Raw genomic sequence first — 21,255 nt, forward strand, 5'->3', positions numbered from 1 at the left:
GTAGAATTCGTTAACCCTACTCAGATCGGCTTGCTCTGACCGGGCGTGCTTCTCAGGCACAGACATCGATAGCGAAGAACCCCCCCGTTTGTCTTCCTTCGCTCAAATCAAACTGTCGAGCGAGCGAGAGAAGATGCCGTCCAAAGCCAAAGAAGAAGAGGAGGGAGCAGTCCACAGGAGAATTTGCGGTCAAACTGTGAACACGGTCGGGCGAGTCATTCTCGCTTTGTGGTTCACCGCTTGTTTGCGTTCACCCAGCCATCGTCATCGCCGTCGCAAATTTCATCGGGCGAGGAGTTGTTGACCCGCGATTCAAGATTTCGACTCATGATAAAATCAGCAAGATTTCAAGAGAGAGGAAAGTTTCCAGATTTCGACTTAAGCCCGGTGATCCACTACCCGTTGCTGTTGTGCGCCATCCACGCCACGAAACATTCAGCTGGTTCGTCGTATAACACAAAATAATTTGTCAAATTTATACATTTGAGTTGATGATTTCCCGTTTGACCATGACAATCAACTGATAACATCCCGCACTGTTATTTATCTGTAAGAGCATCGAAGCTAACAAAGCCATCGGCCCTTTTCAGGGCCATTAAATTAGTGGAAAACAGTTAAAAGAGAAATATTTCCGACTTTATTTATGACTTCTTATATTCCTAAATCAATTTCACAGCTTCATACAAAATTTCATTTGTCATGAATGATTTATGACTCAACAATTTGTGACAGTATTTGCGGGCGATACTGCAGTGCCGTCAGGGTGAGTGCTCAACATTTCACAACGATTGTAAAATAGAGTGACATTTCTAACAGCGTCTTTGATGTCAGCGTCATATTTTATAGGAACACTTTGATTAGAAAAAATATTACATGTAACAAAATTTTTAGAATGCTTTTGAAAAGAAATTCTCATTGAACAAGTGTACTAATTTTGGCACCCATGGATCAGAAATTTACCTTCATAATGAAGAAAACTATTGATTATCAATAGCTCTTATTGAATATTTAGTTAATTTCAACCCTTCCAACAGTTCATGTTCGACCAATATCTCACGCATTTGCATTCTCCACAATTTACAAGTAAATTCTAAGCCCAACACATTATTGGCACATACCCATTTCCTAGATAGGTCGATCAGAAAGCGAAGAGCACAAAAGGGATGAGCATCATCTGCTATTCTAATGTTATAAAACACACTTTCTTCGTCGGATTCTGTTTCATTCCATTTCCGCTTTCGAGCTGGTAAGAGCTCCTCCGAACTTGCTTAGCGAGAAGTTCCTCGCTGCTAGAAACCTGCTGAGCTGTTAACCTTCAAGCTGTCAATAAAGCATCTGGTTTGTGAAATTCAAGATTAAAAGATTGAGCTACGTTTCCAGAATTCAACTAAATCCCTGTGATCCGCTACCCTGTTGCTATTATGCACCCATGAAATATTCAGCTGGTTTGTCGTATAAATAGAGAAATTATTCACATAAACACTTTCGTTGGGTTTCCCTTACAATCAACTGATAACATCCCGTAGTGATATTCATCTGTGACCAGTACCGGATTTGGGCTTCGGGGGGCCCGGGTCTGTTGAGGAATCAATTTTCATTGTTGTATCAATACTTTTATGCCTCACTATGTACATATAAGGTTAAGCCTCACTATAACTGTAGAATACGTGTGTAGCAAAACCATCGCTAGTGGACCATGAAGCATCAGAATCAATACCCTGTGTACGACCAGACAAGGCATCAGTTTTCAGATCCTTGCTGGCGAAGGCAAGATAATAAAGAAAGGTGGATAGCCTCTAAGAAGAAGAAAACCCGGAGTTTTCAATTATCAACAGGTTATGGGCCCAGGCCATACCAAGGCGCAACAGAACGATGGACCAGGACGAATCGGCTGTGGTTAGCAGCAGGAACGAGTCGGCTGTAGGCCGAGACCGGGACGAGTCGGCTGTGGGCAGCAGTCGGAATGAGTCGGCTCCAGGCAGAGGCCGAGGCGAGTCGGCTGTAGGCAGAGCCCGGAACGAGTCGGCTGTCGGTAGCAGTCGGAATGAGTCGGCTGTGGATAGCAGCCGGAACGAATTGAGTCGCAGCAAGAACGAGTCGGGCAGCAGCCAGGACAGAGGGGCTGTGGGTAGCAGCCGAGGTCGAGCGACAGGAGCAATACCCAAACACGGTGGAGCAGGTGGCAGAAGTCGGAGCGAGGACGGAGCAACCAGTGCAAATCATAGTCGCGAGAGAGCGACTGTTGTTAGCCGTGGTGACAGTGGACATACTGCCACAAATCGTGGCAGAGATAATGCGGCTGGTGAGAGTCGCGATAAAGCGGCTGGTGAGAGTCGCAGTTATATCAGAAATGATGCTGCAGGCCGTGGCATAAACAGGACGGTTAGTCAGAATCGTAGCCGCGACCAGGACGGTGGAGTGCACGGTTGGGATCGGCGTGACGAAACACCTGGCAGAAACCGATTCGGCAGATTGCACGATGATGATCGTAATCTTGGGGCAGCAGGTGGCGATTGGTACGATGAAGAAGAAGGCCAGTACGACGCCGAATCTAGTAGCAGACAGTATGGCAGAGTCCGTACAGAAAATATTCCATCGATACGAGTGACAGCATCGGACGGGCTTCGTACGGCCGAAGCCACCAATGGGATGGATAATCTTTTGGTGCCGAATGCGAAGACGGTGATGCTGATCGAAAGACGAAGCCAAATGGTTGGCGTGTTCGAGGGAGACGAACGAGAATTTACGCCATGGAAATGGCGTCTGATGCATCATCTGTCACGGTTGAAGCTGGACTATACTGTGCTGCGCACGCCTCGACAGGAGCCGTATGGACAACCAGACCCAAATGCCACACCTGCCGAAGAAGCACGTCGGCAAGCGCTTTACCAAAAGCGTTGCGAAGATGATTGCGAGGCCATCGATGAAATCATCTTCACTATAGGAAACAAGCCTCTCCAGAAGCTCATGCACTGCCAATATGCGAAAGAGTGCATGGATGCTTTGTCAAACGCATACAAGAGAGGCGGAACACTGGTGGCTATGTCACTACGCCGTCAGCTGTTCAGGTTGGGAGATCGCCAATTCCACTCCCTGGAGGAATTGTTCAAGGAACATTCTCGGCTCTGTATGGAGCTGGAATATGCTGACCCACAAGGTACGCATCTGGAGAAGATTCAAACATTGCTCGGAGCAGTACCACATCGTCTGAACCATGCGGTGGCAGCAATTCTCATGCTACCCGAACCGGTTTTGAAGACCAAGCCTCTCGACGAATTACATCGAATGCTGTTGGATGCCGAGACGATTCAGCGACCGGAACGACAACCGACAAATGTGGCTATGGTAGCCAAACCGAGGGATGGCATTGAATGTTTCGGATGTCACCAGATGGGCCATTACCGGAACAAATGCCCGAATGAAACGAAGAACAAAAAGTTCATCCGAAAGAAGTGGATCAGGCAGGCAAGCTCGGACAGGAAGGATCGAGAACACGCGCTAATGGTTTCCACCAGACCAGTGAAGCAAAAGCGTTTCGTGATCGACTCAGGAGCATCGAACCACATGATCAATGATGATACCATGATGAGTGATGTGGAGAATTTGGATGTGAATTTGATTGTTACTACCGCAAAGCAGGGTGAGCACATGAAAGCAACCAAGAAGGGATCGGTAGCATTGAAGTCTGTAGTTGGAGAGAATAAAATTAAGAAGTTGAAGCTGTATAACTGTCTTTTTATTCCTGGGTTACAGGAAAATCTGATTTCCGTGAAAAGAGTTGTTGCTCAAGGGAAGGAAGTCCATTTCTCCAACAAATCCGTTGTAATTCAAGAGAAATCTGGCGAGGTTATCGCTAGAGGGCATCTTTTGAATGGATTATATTGGCTTGACGTTCATGGAAACCAACCGGCCAATAATGCAATGCTTTGTAAGAATAATGGTTTGGTAACTTGGCATAAGCGCCTCGGACATCTTGGACAATCTAGCATGGAGAAATTGCATCGACATTCAATGATTGAAGGATTTGAAATTAAATCGAGTGAATTTGACAGTAACACGTTACAATGCGATTCATGCTTGTTTGGAAAACAAACAAGAGAAAGGTTCAAGGATACAGAAAAGCCTCGTTCAAACAGACCGCTTGAATTGGTACACTCTGACGTTTGCGGATATTTTGAAGAACCGACATACGAAGGATATCGATATTTTGTAACATTCATTGACGACTTCACACATTTTACGGTGGTATACCTTTTGCAGCACAAAAGTGACGTATTGAGTTGTTTCCAACTATACGAAGCAATGGCATCAGCGCATTTTGGAAAGAAGATAGCTTGTTTGCGTTCAGATAATGGTTCTGAATACTATGGAAACGACTTCATTCAATTCTGTGCCAGAAAAGGGATTCAAATGGTAGCGACAGTGCCATATACTCCACAACAGAATGGGGTAAGCGAGAGAATGAATAGGACACTTTTGGATAAGGCACGAACTATGTTGCACGAGAGTAATTCGCCAAAAGAGCTTTGGGGAGAAGCCGTGTATGCTGCAACTTATTTGACTAATAGATCTCCAACGAATGCGATGCTGGAGCATAAAACTCCATACGAAATGTGGTTTGGAAAGAAACCAAATGTAGAAAAACTGAGGATTTTCGGATGTGATGCATATGCTCAAATCCCTAAGGAAAAGCGACAAAAATTAGACAAAAGAAGCAGACTGCTGAAATTTGTTGGGTATGCGAACAATGGCTACAGACTACTTGATGAAGAAACCCATTCTATAACAATATCCAGGGATGTAGTATTCAACGAAGAACTACCAACCATTGAATGCCATACGGAGAACGAAAGTATGATTAATGATTCTATTGACATGGATAATGTCACTATTTCCCATGGAGGTCATCCTGAGGAAGAAATTGTGGATCATAATATAACTATCAATGAAGTTGAAGACGAAACCCTCGATGATACGTTTATCACAGCTAGTGATAAAGAATCTAGTATTCCGGAAGCTGATCCAGTGCAACAGACTGATCGAATACAAGAACAAGAGCTACGAAGAAATGAACGAACACGAAAACAACCCAAATGGTTTGCGGATTACGAGACTACATTTCTTGCGGGAGGAAACATGCAAGAAATTCCGCAAACGGTTGAACATTTGAAGAAACGATCCGATTGGAATCATTGGAAAGACGCCATAATACAGGAAATGAATTCACTGGATGAAAACCAAACATGGATTCCTGCAAATACACTGGGGAACCGTAAACCAGTTAAATCAAAATGGGTGTTTACCATTAAAGATGATGATCGGTACAAGGCTAGATTGGTTGCGAAAGGTTGTTCACAGAAACCAGGTCTTGACTATCATGATACTTTTGCACCAGTGGCCAATATGAATAGCATTAGAGTTATGTTGTCATTGGCAAACGAACACAAGCTAATTATCCACCAAATGGACGTTAAGACAGCTTATTTGAATGGAGAACTAAACGAAGAAGTATTTATGGAACTTCCAGCAGATGAATTTGGAAAATCAAAAATCGTCAAACTTCAAAAATCCCTTTATGGATTGAAACAATCTGGTAGAAGTTGGAATGAACGATTTGATGGCACCATGAGAAAACTTGGATTTGTTCCATTGAGCAACGAATGTTGCATTTATAAAATGGGTCAACATCAGCTCTACGTTGTTCTTTACGTCGATGATGTCCTCATTATTGGAAGTTCAGCTAAGGCTATTAGCTGGATCAAAAACAAACTTTCAGATGAATTTCAAATGAAAGATTTGAAAGAAATTTCACACTTTTTGGGATTGGATATCAGACGAGATATCGAAAACCAAGTTACGGAAATTTCTCAAACGGGATACATTGAGAATATTCTGGCAAGATTTGGTATGGAAAATTGTAAGCCAATTGCAACACCGATGGATGCTAATACCAATTGGGATACCAAAGAGGTTCAACCTACTGAATATCCATACAAAGAACTTCTCGGATGTTTACAGTATTTGGCTTTATCATCGAGACCAGATATCAACGCTGCCGTTAATATATTGAGTAAATACCAGTCACGTGCAACGGATGTTCACTGGAGTGGACTAAAGCGTATTTTGAGATACTTGAAAGGAACCAAGGCTACGAAGATCGTGTATAAGAAACGCCAAGAAGAACCAATACTGCAAGGATACGCGGATGCCGACTTTGGAAACGACGTAGAAGACAGGAAATCGATTTCTGGATATGTTTTCCAAGTTTTTTGGCAATATGGTTTCGTGGGCAACGAAACGTCAACCTACAGTGAGTCTTTCATCTACAGAAGCAGAGTTAGTTGCTTTGTGTACCGCAGCCAAGGAAGGAATGTGGCTATCACATTTGTTGACAGAATTGGAAGTGGATAACTTACCAATTGTCATACATGAAGACAACATCCCCTGCATCAATTTTTCGAAGGAACCACGAGAACATCAACGGATGAAGCACATCGATGTTAAATTTGTTTTCATTAGGGACTTGATTAAGAAAGGAGATATGAAGGTTATTTATAAGCAAACTAATGATCAACCAGCAGATGCTTTAACAAAGCCGTTATCAAAAGTTCAGCATCACAAATTGTTTGGATTGCTAAACATGAAAATTGAAGGAACGTGTTGAGGAATCAATTTTCATTGTTGTATCAATACTTTTATGCCTCACTATGTACATATAAGGTTAAGCCTCACTATAACTGTAGAATACGTGTGTAGCAAAACCATCGCTAGTGGACCATGAAGCATCAGAATCAATACCCTGTGTACGACCAGACAAGGCATCAGTTTTCAGATCCTTGCTGGCGAAGGCAAGATAATAAAGAAAGGTGGATAGCCTCTAAGAAGAAGAAAACCCGGAGTTTTCAATTATCAACAGGGTCAGATCTTTTGACGGGGGCCCTTGGCACAAAATGAGCCTCGATATAACGTAACCTCGATATAATATAACCTCTTTATAACGTAACTCGATATAACGTAATTTTTACCTGGATATAACGTAACTTTTTTTAACTCTCATTTATTTTTCCATTTTTTTTTATTGAAAACATGATTTATAAACTACATTAAACATTCTACAAGTTTCAAGCACCAACTAATACTAAATCAAAGCAAGGCAAGCGTTTACTATCACTGAATACAGTCATAAATCGATATCGAGCTCAATGTTAAAACCAACATTTTGCCATGGCTGTACATTTGTTAACATCACTCTTCTTTATTTGTGTTGCATGCTTAATGAAATATTTAGCAATTGCTTTAGGAATTCTTACAGCTGTTATTTAAATGATTTCTCCAAAAATTTGATGTTTTTCCTGGAATTTCTCCACGGCTTTCAACTTGAATCATTCTCCAGAGATACCTCCAATATTTTTTCCATGGACTCATCATAAGCTCTCCTGGTATTCATATATAAAACATAAAAGAAATTCTTTAAACGATTTTTGAGATTTTCCTCAGAAATGGTGGTAGGAATTCCACCAGATTTTTCATTTTTTTCAAAGCGATTTCAGAAATTCCTCCGAAAGTTTCTAGGAACATTTGATCAGTATAAACCTAATGGATTCCCGTGTCAAGAACTTCTTGAAAAATTGTATCAAGTTCGCATAGAATTTCAACATGGAATGGTTCAAATATTCATCTAGGAATTTTTCCAGAATATGTCCAAGAAATTCCGGATTCTAGCAATTTTAATTTCAACGATTTTGAATTTCTCCGATAGTGGTTTTTAAATATATCTTTGAATTCTACTGTGCCTTTGATCAAAAATTTCACCAAGTAATATCTCCAGACCAGTGGCGCAACCAAGGGGGGGTTTTGGGGGTGAAATCCCCCCCCAGAGCAGAAAATTTTCATAAGAATTATTGAATAGTTTTGAAATTCAACATTAATTTAACAAACACCGGAGTAGTAAGTTGTTTTAACAATTATTTTGTTCTATGTTGAGGAACAGAGTTTTAAAATATTTAATGAAATCCTGTTTTTATTTAATAACACGAAAGAGTATGTTACTGCAACTACTTTGGCAACTTTTCCCGCTCAAATAACGGCTATATCATATTTAAACTTTAAATTTAAAAATTAAGTCTATAAATGAACCTCGATCACGTTTGCTTAGGCGACAAAAACAGCACAGGGGTTTTAGTTTTGACACTGGGGTTGTTCCTATCTGACATTCTGGAAGAAGCACGGAAAACAAAATACACACAAAATGGGAGTTTAAGCCATTGAGTAAATATGTGTTTTTTACCTAAATTAAAGCGTTTGGCACTAAAATAAGCTACAGGTTTTTCAATAGAATATTGCCAAACAAACAAGCAGATATGTATGCATATCGGGACCGTTTGAAAAGCTGATCGGTACAAAATACAATGTTTAGAAACATCTTTCAGTTGGCTCAGCATTTAGCCGAATTTTATGACCTCCAAAGAGCACATGAATTTCCGGAAAAACAATTTTCAATGATAACAAATAACCATTCTTGGAAATATTAAGGGAGATCGTGGTTCCGTGACGTAGCTGAAAAATCACAAATTTTCATCTATAATGTGGAAATGCTTTGAAATCTGCAATGTTGATTTGTCTTCAACTGCTAATGAAAATCGCAATGCTTTTTACTGTGACTTGCGCTGAAAGATAAGTCTGTTCGTTAAGAAACTTGAAAACGTATGTAAGGAACAGGACAGACGGAGAATGATCGAACGCTATCCTAATTTGGTTTGGTAAAATTTTGAACTATCGACGAAAAAAGTAGATTTAAACGATATCAGATTCCGTTTACCTATTCATATCCAAAAAGTAGAATCTGAGGCAATGTTTATAACGAATGAAATGTTCTTTGAAACCTGAATATTTTCCATATTTCGGAAAACTTTTGGAAGCAAAATTTCACCAGTTACAATAGATTTCCTTTGAGTAGCGTTGTGAATTTATATAAAAAATTATGCCCAGGGTGGACGAGAAAAGCTTAAGTTTGCATATGTTGTTACGTTTTTTCTTTAATGTTAATCTGGCAATATGTTTAATTTTTTCTTCTCGGAATTTTTCATACCCATTTCACTTTCTCAAAAACACATTACCTTCAAGTTCACAAAACCTCCCCTAGAGCCAAATCCTGGTTGCGCTACTGCTCCAGACTATACAGTGGATTTAACTATGAGTTCTTCAAACTATTCCGCCTACAATACCATAATTTATTCCGCAGTCTAGAAATTCATTAATTATTCCAGCAGCTCTTTTAAATGATTAATTATAATTCTTGGAATTCTCTACAAATTATTCCAAAAAAACCGTACAGGTATTCGTTCAAAAACCTGAAAAACGATTTTTTTCGAAATTTATTCAGCAATTTCATTATAAATTTTCACAGAACTTTATCCAAATATTTATACAAGAACCATTTCAAGTTGTACTAATGTTTCTTCAAAGATTCTTTGTGGAACGAAATTCTTAATTGATTCAGGAATTTCAATGATTCTTTTTTCATCGGATTCTTCAAGTAATTCTTGAAGTTATCGATTGGAGATTTTTCTTTAGATTATTTCATTACAAAAATATATTTAAGGGATTCGTCCAAAAACTGAACAAGTTTCCAGATCCCCCAGAGAATTCTCTTAGAATACTCCGATTCTCCCACCATGTATTCGTTCAGAAACTTTTCCATTGGAAATCCCTCAAGGATAGTTTTTGTTTTAAATGGAGTTTTTTAGTGATTTCTTCATGAATTCTAAAAAAAACATTTTTAAAGAGATCTTGGACATTCATTATAAAATTCTGTCCACAAATTTCCAAAGGATTTCCCAACTAACAATTCTAGCGCTATAAGCCAAGATTATTTGCTTTGTGCTGTATAACAGTTGAAGCAGCGAACGCAGCAAAAAATGAAAGCTGTCAAAAATAGAACGATTAGCGTTAATACAGCTGTAACGCAAACGTTTTGCAGCTACAAATCTTAGCTGAATAAATTTCGTCAGTTATCGCTTTTGCTGCTTTCACTAAGCTGCAACTCAACACCGTAAAAGATAGCAACCTAATGATGTGGAAAAAAACTCGCCATCATCAATCCGGCTGCTTCTATACAATATGATTTGTTATGCTGCTCAATATATATTTAAGAAGCGCTTTGTCGTCAGTTATACAGCGATCATACAGCAGTACCCGACCAGAACTGTATAACAAGATTATTACTCAGTTAAAGCAACAGTAGTTAGGAACAACAGGATTTGATATAATTTTGTTTACATGGTTATTCAAAGAATATATTTGTAACAGATTTATAATACCGTCGATGGGGGTGACAATGGGTCTAGGGGGTGAGATTGGGTCAAAACGGAAAATTATGATTTATAAAATATTTCAGCTAATAACGCTGATATTACTAAAATTAATAATTCATATGTTAGGGAACATAGTATTACACGTAATTCATCACAATATACATTTTTAGAAATAGTAGCTTTCGTTTACTTTACCAATAAACTTGTATGTTGAAACTAGATGAAATTTACCACATTAAATTTCTCCTGTGCAAAGTATCACGCATGTACTTTAACCTCTATCGTTATTTAAGTAGAAGGTTGAAAGTCTTTTCATTGCACTTCATACGTATTTTCAGGAATCTATTTGATTTTTCCACAAAAAAATTTTTTTTTTCGGTACGGTGTCTTAAACATCAAAAATGGGGGTGACATTGGGTCAAGCAAGAACGATAGTAAATGAAATTGCAAGTCCACTTTTTTGACATTTTACGGTGCCGGGGGTTCTCTTTTTTCATTAAGAAGTGTTAATTCTGTCTAAATACAGCATCTCTGAAACATCAAACAAGTCTACATGAGTATTCCGTGCGTTGAATAACAATGCAACGCATTTTGACAACTTCTCAAACCAGCAACTGTGTTTCGTGCGCAGCAACATCGTTAAATTTGTGAATTTTTTTTTTCGAAATTTAATTATTTATCAGTGTTTTCATATAATAGAAACATCTCACGGAAGTACAAATGAGTTGGATCGCTGAAATACTGGGATAATGACGTCAACATCTGCCTGAAATGCACTGATCGTGGAATGTCGCACCGAAATTTAACTATTTGTGATTCAGAAGGTTTAAAATAATAACTGTTCCAGTACACCTTTGGGGAAACTGAATAGGCTTTATGGTAATGGGGAAGATACTTTGAAGAAAATTTGAGGGAAAAACAAGAAAATTTATGTAAACTTGACGATAAATGTTGGATTTACATATTCTTCTCATAGCTCTTCAATTTTTTGGTATAATCGTTCTTTTAAGTGGGTTTATCATATCTGTGAAACATATTAGATATCTTCTCGTCTTGTTTGCATCGTATTTCATCAATACCTTTCAGCTGTGAACGGTTTTGCAATAATATTCTCAAAAACAAGTTATTTCAATTACAGTGACTCAATGTCACCCCCTCTATGGGGTGAGATTGGGTCATTTTTCATTCACTTGTGGTGCTGCTGTGAATAAATATTATTCTTTAATATTTTGAACAGTTGTTAATGTACCATCAAAGTATATACACACCAAATTTGAAGTTTATTGGAGTTAAATTGCGATAATTATTCAATAAATAAATCGTACATATCCCTTTTTGACCCATTGTCACCCCCAACGACGGTATAGTATGTTATAATCTTTGTAACGGATTGATAACTGAACTTGTTTTAATTTTTTTGTTACATATTTTGTTAATTTTTTTAATGGAAATTGGAAAATGTAATAGGTACGATTTCAAAACTCATGTTATTTTTTATGCGTTTTATATTTTTAAAAGCAATCAACATATTTAGTTTCTTTTTTCAATGTCAACACGTTTTAATGTCATTGATTCTAGTCGATCTGAGTTCGAGATTTACATACGGAAATATAGTTCAAATTGTTTTCTGGGTGTCCTAGCTCCAAGACCTGAACATTTACACATAGTCGCAGTGTATCATTTACACGAATTAGTTTTTGATTTCCTGAGTACTGATATACATACATATTTTCATGAAGCTTTTTCGTTGCTAGTATCTCTCCAATTATATATACATTATCCGCGGAATCTAGTAATAATCTATAAATTCTTAAGAACATACCATCAAGCAAAACAAAAGAATTATCATATTTGTAGTTGTTGCATGTTTCCTTGGAACAAATTTGATCCCCATCGATGATAAATTTTCCAATATCACAAAACTCTTCAGCTGCATGTATTCCATCTGGATCAATACTGCCAGGCAAAAAACTGCGAAGGTTCCGATTAAAGGTCACATTATTCAGGTTCGACGAGTTCCATAGTTTTGTAATCCAACTTTCAATTGAAGATTCTCTTGTGAGTTTTGTATAATGACAAATTCGGTTTAATAAAAATTTATTTGACACTTGAAGCACAGGATTATTTTTGGATGTCTGGAACCCTATTAACATACCATTACCGTTCTCATAGGGGTATAACGAAGAGTTCCATAAGGCACCTAAGTTTCTTACTGTTTGAGCTAAGTGATGTCAAATGTACATTGTACACCATATATTTCGTTCCATACAGTTGTTCAAAGTCACGAACAAAACGATCTAACTGTTTTTCACAGCACGTTATGGTGTTTCTGGTTACTTTCATCTCCAAAAGCTGAAATATGCTTGAGCTAAGCAGCATAATATGTTCCATATATTTTGACGGAAGCAGATCATTTAAACACGGGTAAACACAGTGAAAAAGCAGAGTTTCCCATTCGCTTGCCTTAAATTTCGAGAATTCCTTTATATCCCTAATCCTCCGAGGAAAACTGCTCGGTAATCGAATTGATTGCAGTCTGTGCTGGACTATTGCTTTGTGTTTGCCAATATAATGCGGTTTCGATTTATTTTCAGCATCACCTTCAAACAGCAGTTCCCAGATGAGCTTCATAACGCCAAGGTTTATCAGGTGCATATAGTCTGGTGGTAAACCTTTTATGATGTCAAATTCAGGTATTCCGATAAGAACACTTAGACCTTTGATTCCCATTATGGGTTCCATTGAGCCTGAGTTATGAATCTGCCACATATTTTTTCTCGTTTGTTTATCGTCTCGAATTTCACATTGTTGGTAGGGATATCTTATTTGATTATTTACAGTTTTGCCCGGATGAAAACAAACGGTACATCCATATTTGCCATTAAACTGCTTCGAGCAAAAAATTTCACATCGACCTACCGAATCTAAGCAATTTTGGAGAATTAATATTTTATAATTCTCGTTGTTTATTTGAATTCCATCTCGTAATTTTTGAGCTTGCATGATGAAATTTTTGTGGAAAAGCGACATATCAGGTTTTCCTCGATTGAACCAGAGCGCTCCGAGGATAAGATTGTTCTTATCGAATCTTAGTTTCGGAGGCAAATTGTTGATGGTCAAAAATAGCGGATAAAGAGGTTTTTTGGTCGTGCTTTTGAATGCTGCCGCGTCTTCATTAGCCGAAAGAGTCAAAAATTTGCCTACTTCCCGTGACGTTATTGATTGGGCCAATTGTCCTCGGTTGATGTCACTTATGTCTTTCTCAGCAACAAGATTTTCATATTCTTTAATATGTTTTGAATACTTCAAGACTGTTTCCCTTATTTGTGGTTCCAAAGGAAAAACCACAAAAAAGTCTTTGGAAATCGAGTTACAGTTGTCAACAGGGCATACAACGTTTGCTTCTGGAGCGGCAGGATACCTGAAAAAAAAACAAACAAACAAGAAAATGTGATATTTAACACCAGGATATGATTTATGATCTCACTTACCCATAATGACATTTCGTACAAAAATACTGACGATCGAAGTCATATTCTCTCTCGAATGATTTCATGAAAACTGAAAATGATTCCGGTAGAGTCTTATTCGTAGAAAACACATTAAGCATTCGTAATAAATCCTCCACTCCTTTTTGAGGTAGATTATACTTGAGATAAAAATTCAAAATCATGAACAATACATCATGGACTTGAACATCGTTTCTAAATTTAATGACATGATTCTGGGTCTGAAACAGATTTAAATGGAAAGTCTTAACTTTGAATGCAAACCATGAAAAAAGAAAATATTTCACCATCTCAGTATCTTCTACAAGAGGATATTCGTCCATATCTTCAACATCTGATATTTCTGATGCACAACTAGAACTGTCGTTATCAGTAGTTGAACGGCCAGTAATGATGAACTTTTCATTTTCCGATTGAGAAAAATCTACTTCCTCAGCTGAGATGTGTTCAAAAGAATCCGAAGAGGAAAATGAATTGGAACAATTCTGAGAAATAATTTCAATACTACAACCTGTAGAAAAAAGTAAAATATATATACTCACTTGAATAATGTTTATCAAAGTTACGCTTATATAAAAAAAAAACTTAATTTTGTTATTTACCTGGTTCTAAACTGTTGAGGTTTATTGTAGCATCATCCGAAGTCGCATTTGTATTTTGTTTAGAACGAATTGTTTTCGCTCGCTTCCAAAAAAAAATATATATTATAATTATAAAATATATATATATTAAACATTCATTTAGTTACCTTTCTGGAATATTTTTGACCAAACCACGGTTCCATCATATTAAAATGACGTGGCCGCCTTGGATTTGCGCTCATGATTTTAGAAGGATTGTGAACTTTTTGAGCAATGCAGAAGATATCAAAGCCAGATATTTACAAGAAACAAACATGCCTTTAAGTCATTAATGTCGAATTCGTTTTTGAACCTATGTTGGAACTGGCGCAACCCGTTCTGAATCACAGTTTCAACCCCAACCCGATTCAGGTTCGACCGAACTACAATTTATTTGACATTGGTTTGTTTATGCGTTGATCACCGACCCAGTTCCTAAAAACGAAAACGACATAAGATCTGTAAATATTCCAATTCGTATATTTAAAGGTAGAAAGGAGAAGTAGAATTGTGAGTGTGCTTAAACAGCCAAACGATGATGTCATTATTATCAATGCGACATACGAATGACGTTGTGATGTCACCTAATCGGTGGATACTCATACAGTAAAACAAATGACTACTTTGCTGAGTATGTCTATTTATTTCTTTGTAAAGAAGTGCTGCCAGATTAAATTATCAACGTTTTTTTCGTTTTTTGCATAGTTTGAAACGGGTTAGAAATTAGATTAATATAACAATAAAGGCCCAAGCACAATGATAGTGGAACTGCAACGGAATGTGGAACCGGTTAGCCAGCATGAATCACACCATTTCGACTGAGCTGATAACCGGTTCCGCTATCCGTTCCCGTTCCGCTATCATTGCGTTTAGGCATTAAAAGATATTAATTATCTATCATTGCAATTATATATATATATTCAGCATCATATCGTCCCCTTGATGCTACAACTAGATAACTCGAAATTTGAAATTTTTGACTTCAATATGTCAAAACATTTTTATTAATTAGATCTGTAAAATACCTACAGTTCATAAGCGTGTGATTCAAAATACACAAGTTAAAGTTTATTTTTCAACCATATCCTCTGCGATTAACCGTCACCTTGTAAAACGGTCATATTTTCAAAGTGGCACATCCCAAAATTTTGATTTTCGAGTTATCTAGTTGTAGCATTAAGGGGACGATATATATATATATATATATATATATATATATATATATATATATATATATATATATATATATATATATATATATATATATATATATATATATATATATATATATATATATATATATATATATATATATATATATATATATATATATATATATATATATATATATATATACTGCTTTAAGTTGGAAAAATGGGTTGGCCAAAGTGCGAAGAAAGATTGTTTACCCACTTTAGTTCGCCGCAACTCGATTTACCATTGTGCATATGAAAGAACTCCCGAGTGAATTATGCGTATCATAAAAATCGAATTGCGACGCGGTGAGTTCAGTGAAAATCGATCTTCGCTTATTAGTAAACCTTTTTTTCGACACAAAATAGTATACTTCCATTGCTGTTATTGTCGCACCATCACCGAACCAAACAGCGTACAATTCGCTCGCGACTTGCCTCAACTCGCCGCGTTTTGAAATCGGATGTTTAGCATGTTTTAGTGATTTTTATGATTACAGCGCTATTCAGATTTTAACCGCGATGCTAGCCAAAAAAAACAATAAAAAGGCTTTGTCGTGATTTCTACCGGATCCATAATACTATACGCTAGCATAATGTTGAATGTAGTGCGCTGTATTCAGCATCAGATGCACTATAGCGCACTACTTCCAATGATATGTTTAAAGTACACAAACAACTGCGGAAGTGAACGATATGAAATCGAAATGCACTTTCAGCTACCTCCACAATATTATGGATCCGGGAGAAATCAAAACAAACATTTTTTTTATTTATTTTTCGGTCCCCTAGCGTCGCGACTAATATCTGAATAGTGCGCTGTATTCATAAAAATCATAAGAATGCAGCGCTACGATGAAAATCTGATTTTAGAATGCGACGTGCTTCAACGTCGCAAGTGACTTGTGCGCTGTTCGGTTTGGTGGCGATGTGACAATAAAACATCAGAAGTGGAAATTCAGTTTGTCTACAGCACCAACAATAACAGTTGGCAACAAAACTGGCAACCATTTTTCATTAATCTTGTGCTGTCATTTGCTCTCGTCGCGCACATTGTAAAACTCGTAAAAAAGTTAATTTTATTCCGCAAGAAACGTAAAAATGGAAAAAACAAGAGCATGTGCTGCCGCGAAAAAAAAATCGGAATTCAGCGAAGTGTAAGAACTTGGAATTTTTGACTGGGAATGAAAATTTCAATGGGCAGGTAATATTTGCTGCATTTGGCTTTCACATAACCTCAATTATTCGATTTTCACTTTTCCAGCCGAAGGTCACACGAAAGGTTATACTGCCATCGAAGCCAAAGGTAGAAAACGCGTCTGATCCTGAACCTTCTATCTATAAAAAGGATAAAACTTCCGCCATTGAACAGTTCGATAATCAACAGCCCGGAACCAGCTATCACAAATGCCCTCAGCAAGGGAAAAAGGCAAATGCGCTGTCGACAAGTTCCGCTACTCCAGATCCCGGGAAACACGATGAGTCATCGCTGATCAACTTGGGTGCCAGCACCAGTCGACAGCAGATTACCAATGTTGACATGGACATTTTGATGGACTGGACAGAGTTCGATACCGAAAACACCAGCACAACTTTCAGCGACAACTTGAATAAGGATGCCTCAGAACAACCATCAAAACGGATCGGGAAGACGTACACTCGTCCGAAAACTGCGAAGGAAAATTTGGCAAATCGCCCATCGAACTCTGAGCGGCTTGAGCAAACGGTATCGAGTGATATTGGTAAGTGGAATCATTCAACACTATAGTTCATTTCACGGCGAAATTCTCTCTCTTTCGCTCTTTAGCAAAATTTGAAAACAACTGTGCCAGATCCTGCCAACTTTGACAGGAACGGGCACCGTTGTTTTCAGATTTCCCAAAAGAGAGCAATTTTCTGATGACGTCACCGTGCAATGGGCCATTTGAACCTTCTCAAAAACCATTCATGACAGATATTCTTTAAGGTGATGATGTATCAAAGCCAAACTTAATATTTTCAATAGAATAGCAAATAGAACGAAACAATCGTTTACGCTGAAAATTTGTTTGATTTCTAGTGTAAAAGGTTACCTGATTCTCTAGATATGTGCCTTTGAAATTGTATGGCTTCGATTCATCTTCACCTTAAGAAATTCCAAAATTGTTGAGAATAATGGTTTAATTTCAAGTTCATAGAAAATTTATACTTTCACAAATAATACTTAGGTTGTTTTATCACATAAGTCTTTTATTAGACAGATAACAAAGAATTCTTTGAAAAGGAACCGGCCATGCTACTAAGAAGTCGTCCGTAATTACGTCACGCAAATTTTTATTATTTCTCCCCCTGCACTCTGCTGGCTCCAGGGAAAAAAAATCACAGGGTTGGTAACGAGTCACATTTTAGTGATTTGGTCATCATTTTTAACCTGATCAAATGCAACAAAACGTATTTTTTTCAGCAAAGTGGTCACTGAAGTCACTATTTTAATTATTGTAAAGGGTTTAGGCTAAGTTTGAAACGGAACGAATTATATGTTGTCCCTTTGAATCATTGGTTCAGAGCAATATTCAGAGGAATTCTCTGAAAGAATCTCCGACTTACTATTTGACAATTTGTTTACCAATTCATTCAGAATGCAAGTCAGCAATTTCATTGGAATTCCAACCAACAATATTTAAATATTCATTAGAACATCCTTCAGAAATTTCTCTTATACTTAATTTAAAGATTTTGGTATGAATATTTAAGGAATTTAGATGACATTCCAACAAATGAGCCAAGCAAGAGTTCTGTCAAAAATCATTTTATGTTTTTTTTTTAATTTTGTTTTCTGCGAAAATAATTCATCAACGATTGAAACAATATTGAAAATTCTAACTGTAGGCAGAATACAAAGCTATTAAGTCCGCTCAGTATCCACAACTAAGATATTTTTTTTCTTGTGCACAAAATACGCAAATTGTACAATACGTGGCTTAATGCTTGTGGGTGTGCAACACTTGACTGTTTTCTGTTTATGATTTTTTCAAAACATTTCTACAAGTGTTTTTTTCATCGATTTGAATCCTAAAATCGAGAGGATGGAGATATTTTTGTAGCATTGGTAGTTTTACTCTTCTCATTGATGCTGCTTCATGCCTATTTTAAATTGGTGACAGTTTTTTAAGAACAAGCCATTTAGATTATCCTTGCCCCAGGCAAATGGAGGAATATTTCAAATTACTACAGTTAACCACATTTTAAATATACTGTCCATTAGTATGAGAAAGGTATTGCGATACCCGTTTTAAACTAATGTTTGTAGTTTTCAAATCACTTTTTTTGATCATTCTTGTGACTAAAATCACTATTATCACTATGCTGTCTTGCTAACATCCCTGTATATACCATATATACTAAACCGCTATGGCACAGTTTATGTATGGAGGAGACTTTTGAACTTTTGTATGGATCGTCACGTTAACATGAACCACACCTCTTCCCCTAAAAGCGTGACATAATTTATGGACGACCACTTCATCCTTTTTCATGAATGCATAAATGTTTAGTTTACACAACCTTTATCACCATGAACCACCGCCCCCTCTCTAACCCCCTACCCCCTTTATGACCACGTGGTTTATGGATAGTCCCTTTATCGTTCATTTATTTTTTTGCAGTATGTGTTTGTGGACAACAAGAAAAAGTAGCTGCGTTACTGAAGCAGAACAAAGAGCAGGCATCGCAAATGGAGAAAATAAGAACGAAATACGAGGAATGCCGTAAACGTTGCCTGAAGTTAACTGACTCGCTCAACTCAAAAATTCTCGGAAAGCCTCATGAAGATGTATTCACCGCGATCGAAGGATCTACGAGCAAGGAAAAATTAAAAAAAATTTCGGAGGCGGCTCAAAATAGTGATTACGTCTTTGTAAAGCTACTGATGCATGACGTGTGGCCTATGGGGTTGAAAGATAGATCAGTGACTGGCCGCGCATCAAACAACCCGCAAGGACGAAGCAAGACAGAGGACATAGGAGGACTTACTGATGGCAATGCAGCTACGCCCAAGACGCCCCTGGAGCCCGAGAAAGTGTCCTACATTGAAGGTTACTATATTAAAACTCATGACTCTTCTTGATTAAACAAAAATATTTCAGATCGTTTGTTCGAACATCGGACGTACCAGGGAGATTCAGGAGCAGAAGCAAGAGTGAAGGCCAAAGAATGTGGCCGAGAAATGGCACGAGTGATCGCATATTACGGGAAGAAGGAGGCACCGTCTGCTGATTAGAGCAAACTCGTTCAACGTTCAACTATTTTGATTGAAATGAATTTTAAAGAATGTTTTGGTTTGTATTCGTATTGTTGAATTTTATTACATAACGTCCTAGAAGCAGGAGTTCTTTTATTTTATCAAAAATCAACCATAACTACCAAGTGTATATGGATGATAGGTATTTTTTGTGTATCAACAAGAAAAGACAAAAATGTCTAAATAAATGATGTGTTAATTCAAAGATATCTGTAATTTTCTTTATTTATTTCATACACGATGAAACTTAAATTGCTTTTTAGAATTATAATTAAATTTGTTATAATCTAAATCAATTATAATAAAATTTGTTACGGTCGACCCAGGAAAAATTATGACACAATGTGCTATAATTTTGTTCTAGACGATAACAGGATTTGTTATAAATTTGATACTTTTTAACATATTCTATGGAACAAATTAAGTTATATTGTTGTTGAAGTTATAACAAATTTTGTTATTTTTTCGTTTAAATCAGAGGAAATTTTGTTAGAATTTCTGTTATTTTAACTACTAACGGTACATGTTTTATAACAAATGGTGATATGAAAAAAATGCATATCAAAATAACAAGTTTTGTAATAATTTTGTTTCTTCCTTCTGGTCGGGTAAGCTGTAAAACAACAACTTGTGGCGCATCTACTCAGTTTGTTGGATGTAAACATTGCGTTTGACGTTTCGCACCCTTTTACAGCCTGATGAAGTGGTGTAAGCGCGGCTATGGCATCTTTTACGATCATTATAAAATATTGTGTGAACCGTTTTCGATGTAGAACAAAACGGTGTGTTTTCTTTGCCTATCGATATAGACTGTGGTGGCAACAAGGACAGCGTCGAGACTTGTGGATGCAGAGATCGTGAGTTCGATTCCAAGCGGTGGCAGGTAACGTTGGAAACATTAAATTCAGATACTTATGATATGAATTCCGGAAGCTGTGAAACAGCTTGAAAATAATATTTAATCGATAATACAGCGAAGCTGTATAATAAATTTTCAACAGTTGCGAAATGGTTGAGAAAGCGCCTTCCGAAGATGTTACACAGCTACTTGTCGTATAACTGTCAAGATAGAGCAATAATCGGTATGAAAAAGAGCTGCCAACACAGCTTAAAAGTGTCTGAGTAGATTCGCCAGATTTGTTGGTAAAAGGATCGCATAGAAGCTTTCGTTCGTAGGTACAGTGCCTTTACTCAGCATAAAGCCGTATAAAGAGGGCCTAGAGAATGTTTACATCTGCACTAAATGTTAGTTGGGTTGTTTTAAGAGTTTTCCACGAGCTCCTTATAACAAAATTCTTGAAGTTGCATAATTGCCTGCTAAAAATGTTCATGGGCTGCTCA

General features: G+C 37.3%; 1 protein-coding gene across 1 annotated transcript; it reads left to right on the forward strand.

Moving 5' to 3' along the window:
- Positions 1 to 16,753: 16,753 nt before the first annotated feature.
- On the forward strand, positions 16,754 to 19,897 carry LOC110675182. The gene is made up of 4 exons (XM_021839579.1): positions 16,754 to 16,792; positions 16,900 to 17,377; positions 19,280 to 19,708; positions 19,760 to 19,897. The coding sequence occupies exons 1-4, from the start codon at positions 16,754 to 16,756 to the stop codon at positions 19,891 to 19,893; spliced, it is 1,080 nt and encodes a 359-aa protein (XP_021695271.1). The 3' UTR covers positions 19,894 to 19,897.
- Positions 19,898 to 21,255: the final 1,358 nt, after the last annotated feature.

This window comes from Aedes aegypti, chromosome 2 (assembly GCF_002204515.2).
Source record: "Aedes aegypti strain LVP_AGWG chromosome 2, AaegL5.0 Primary Assembly, whole genome shotgun sequence".
In the NCBI taxonomy this organism is placed as follows: Eukaryota; Metazoa; Arthropoda; class Insecta; order Diptera; family Culicidae; genus Aedes; species Aedes aegypti.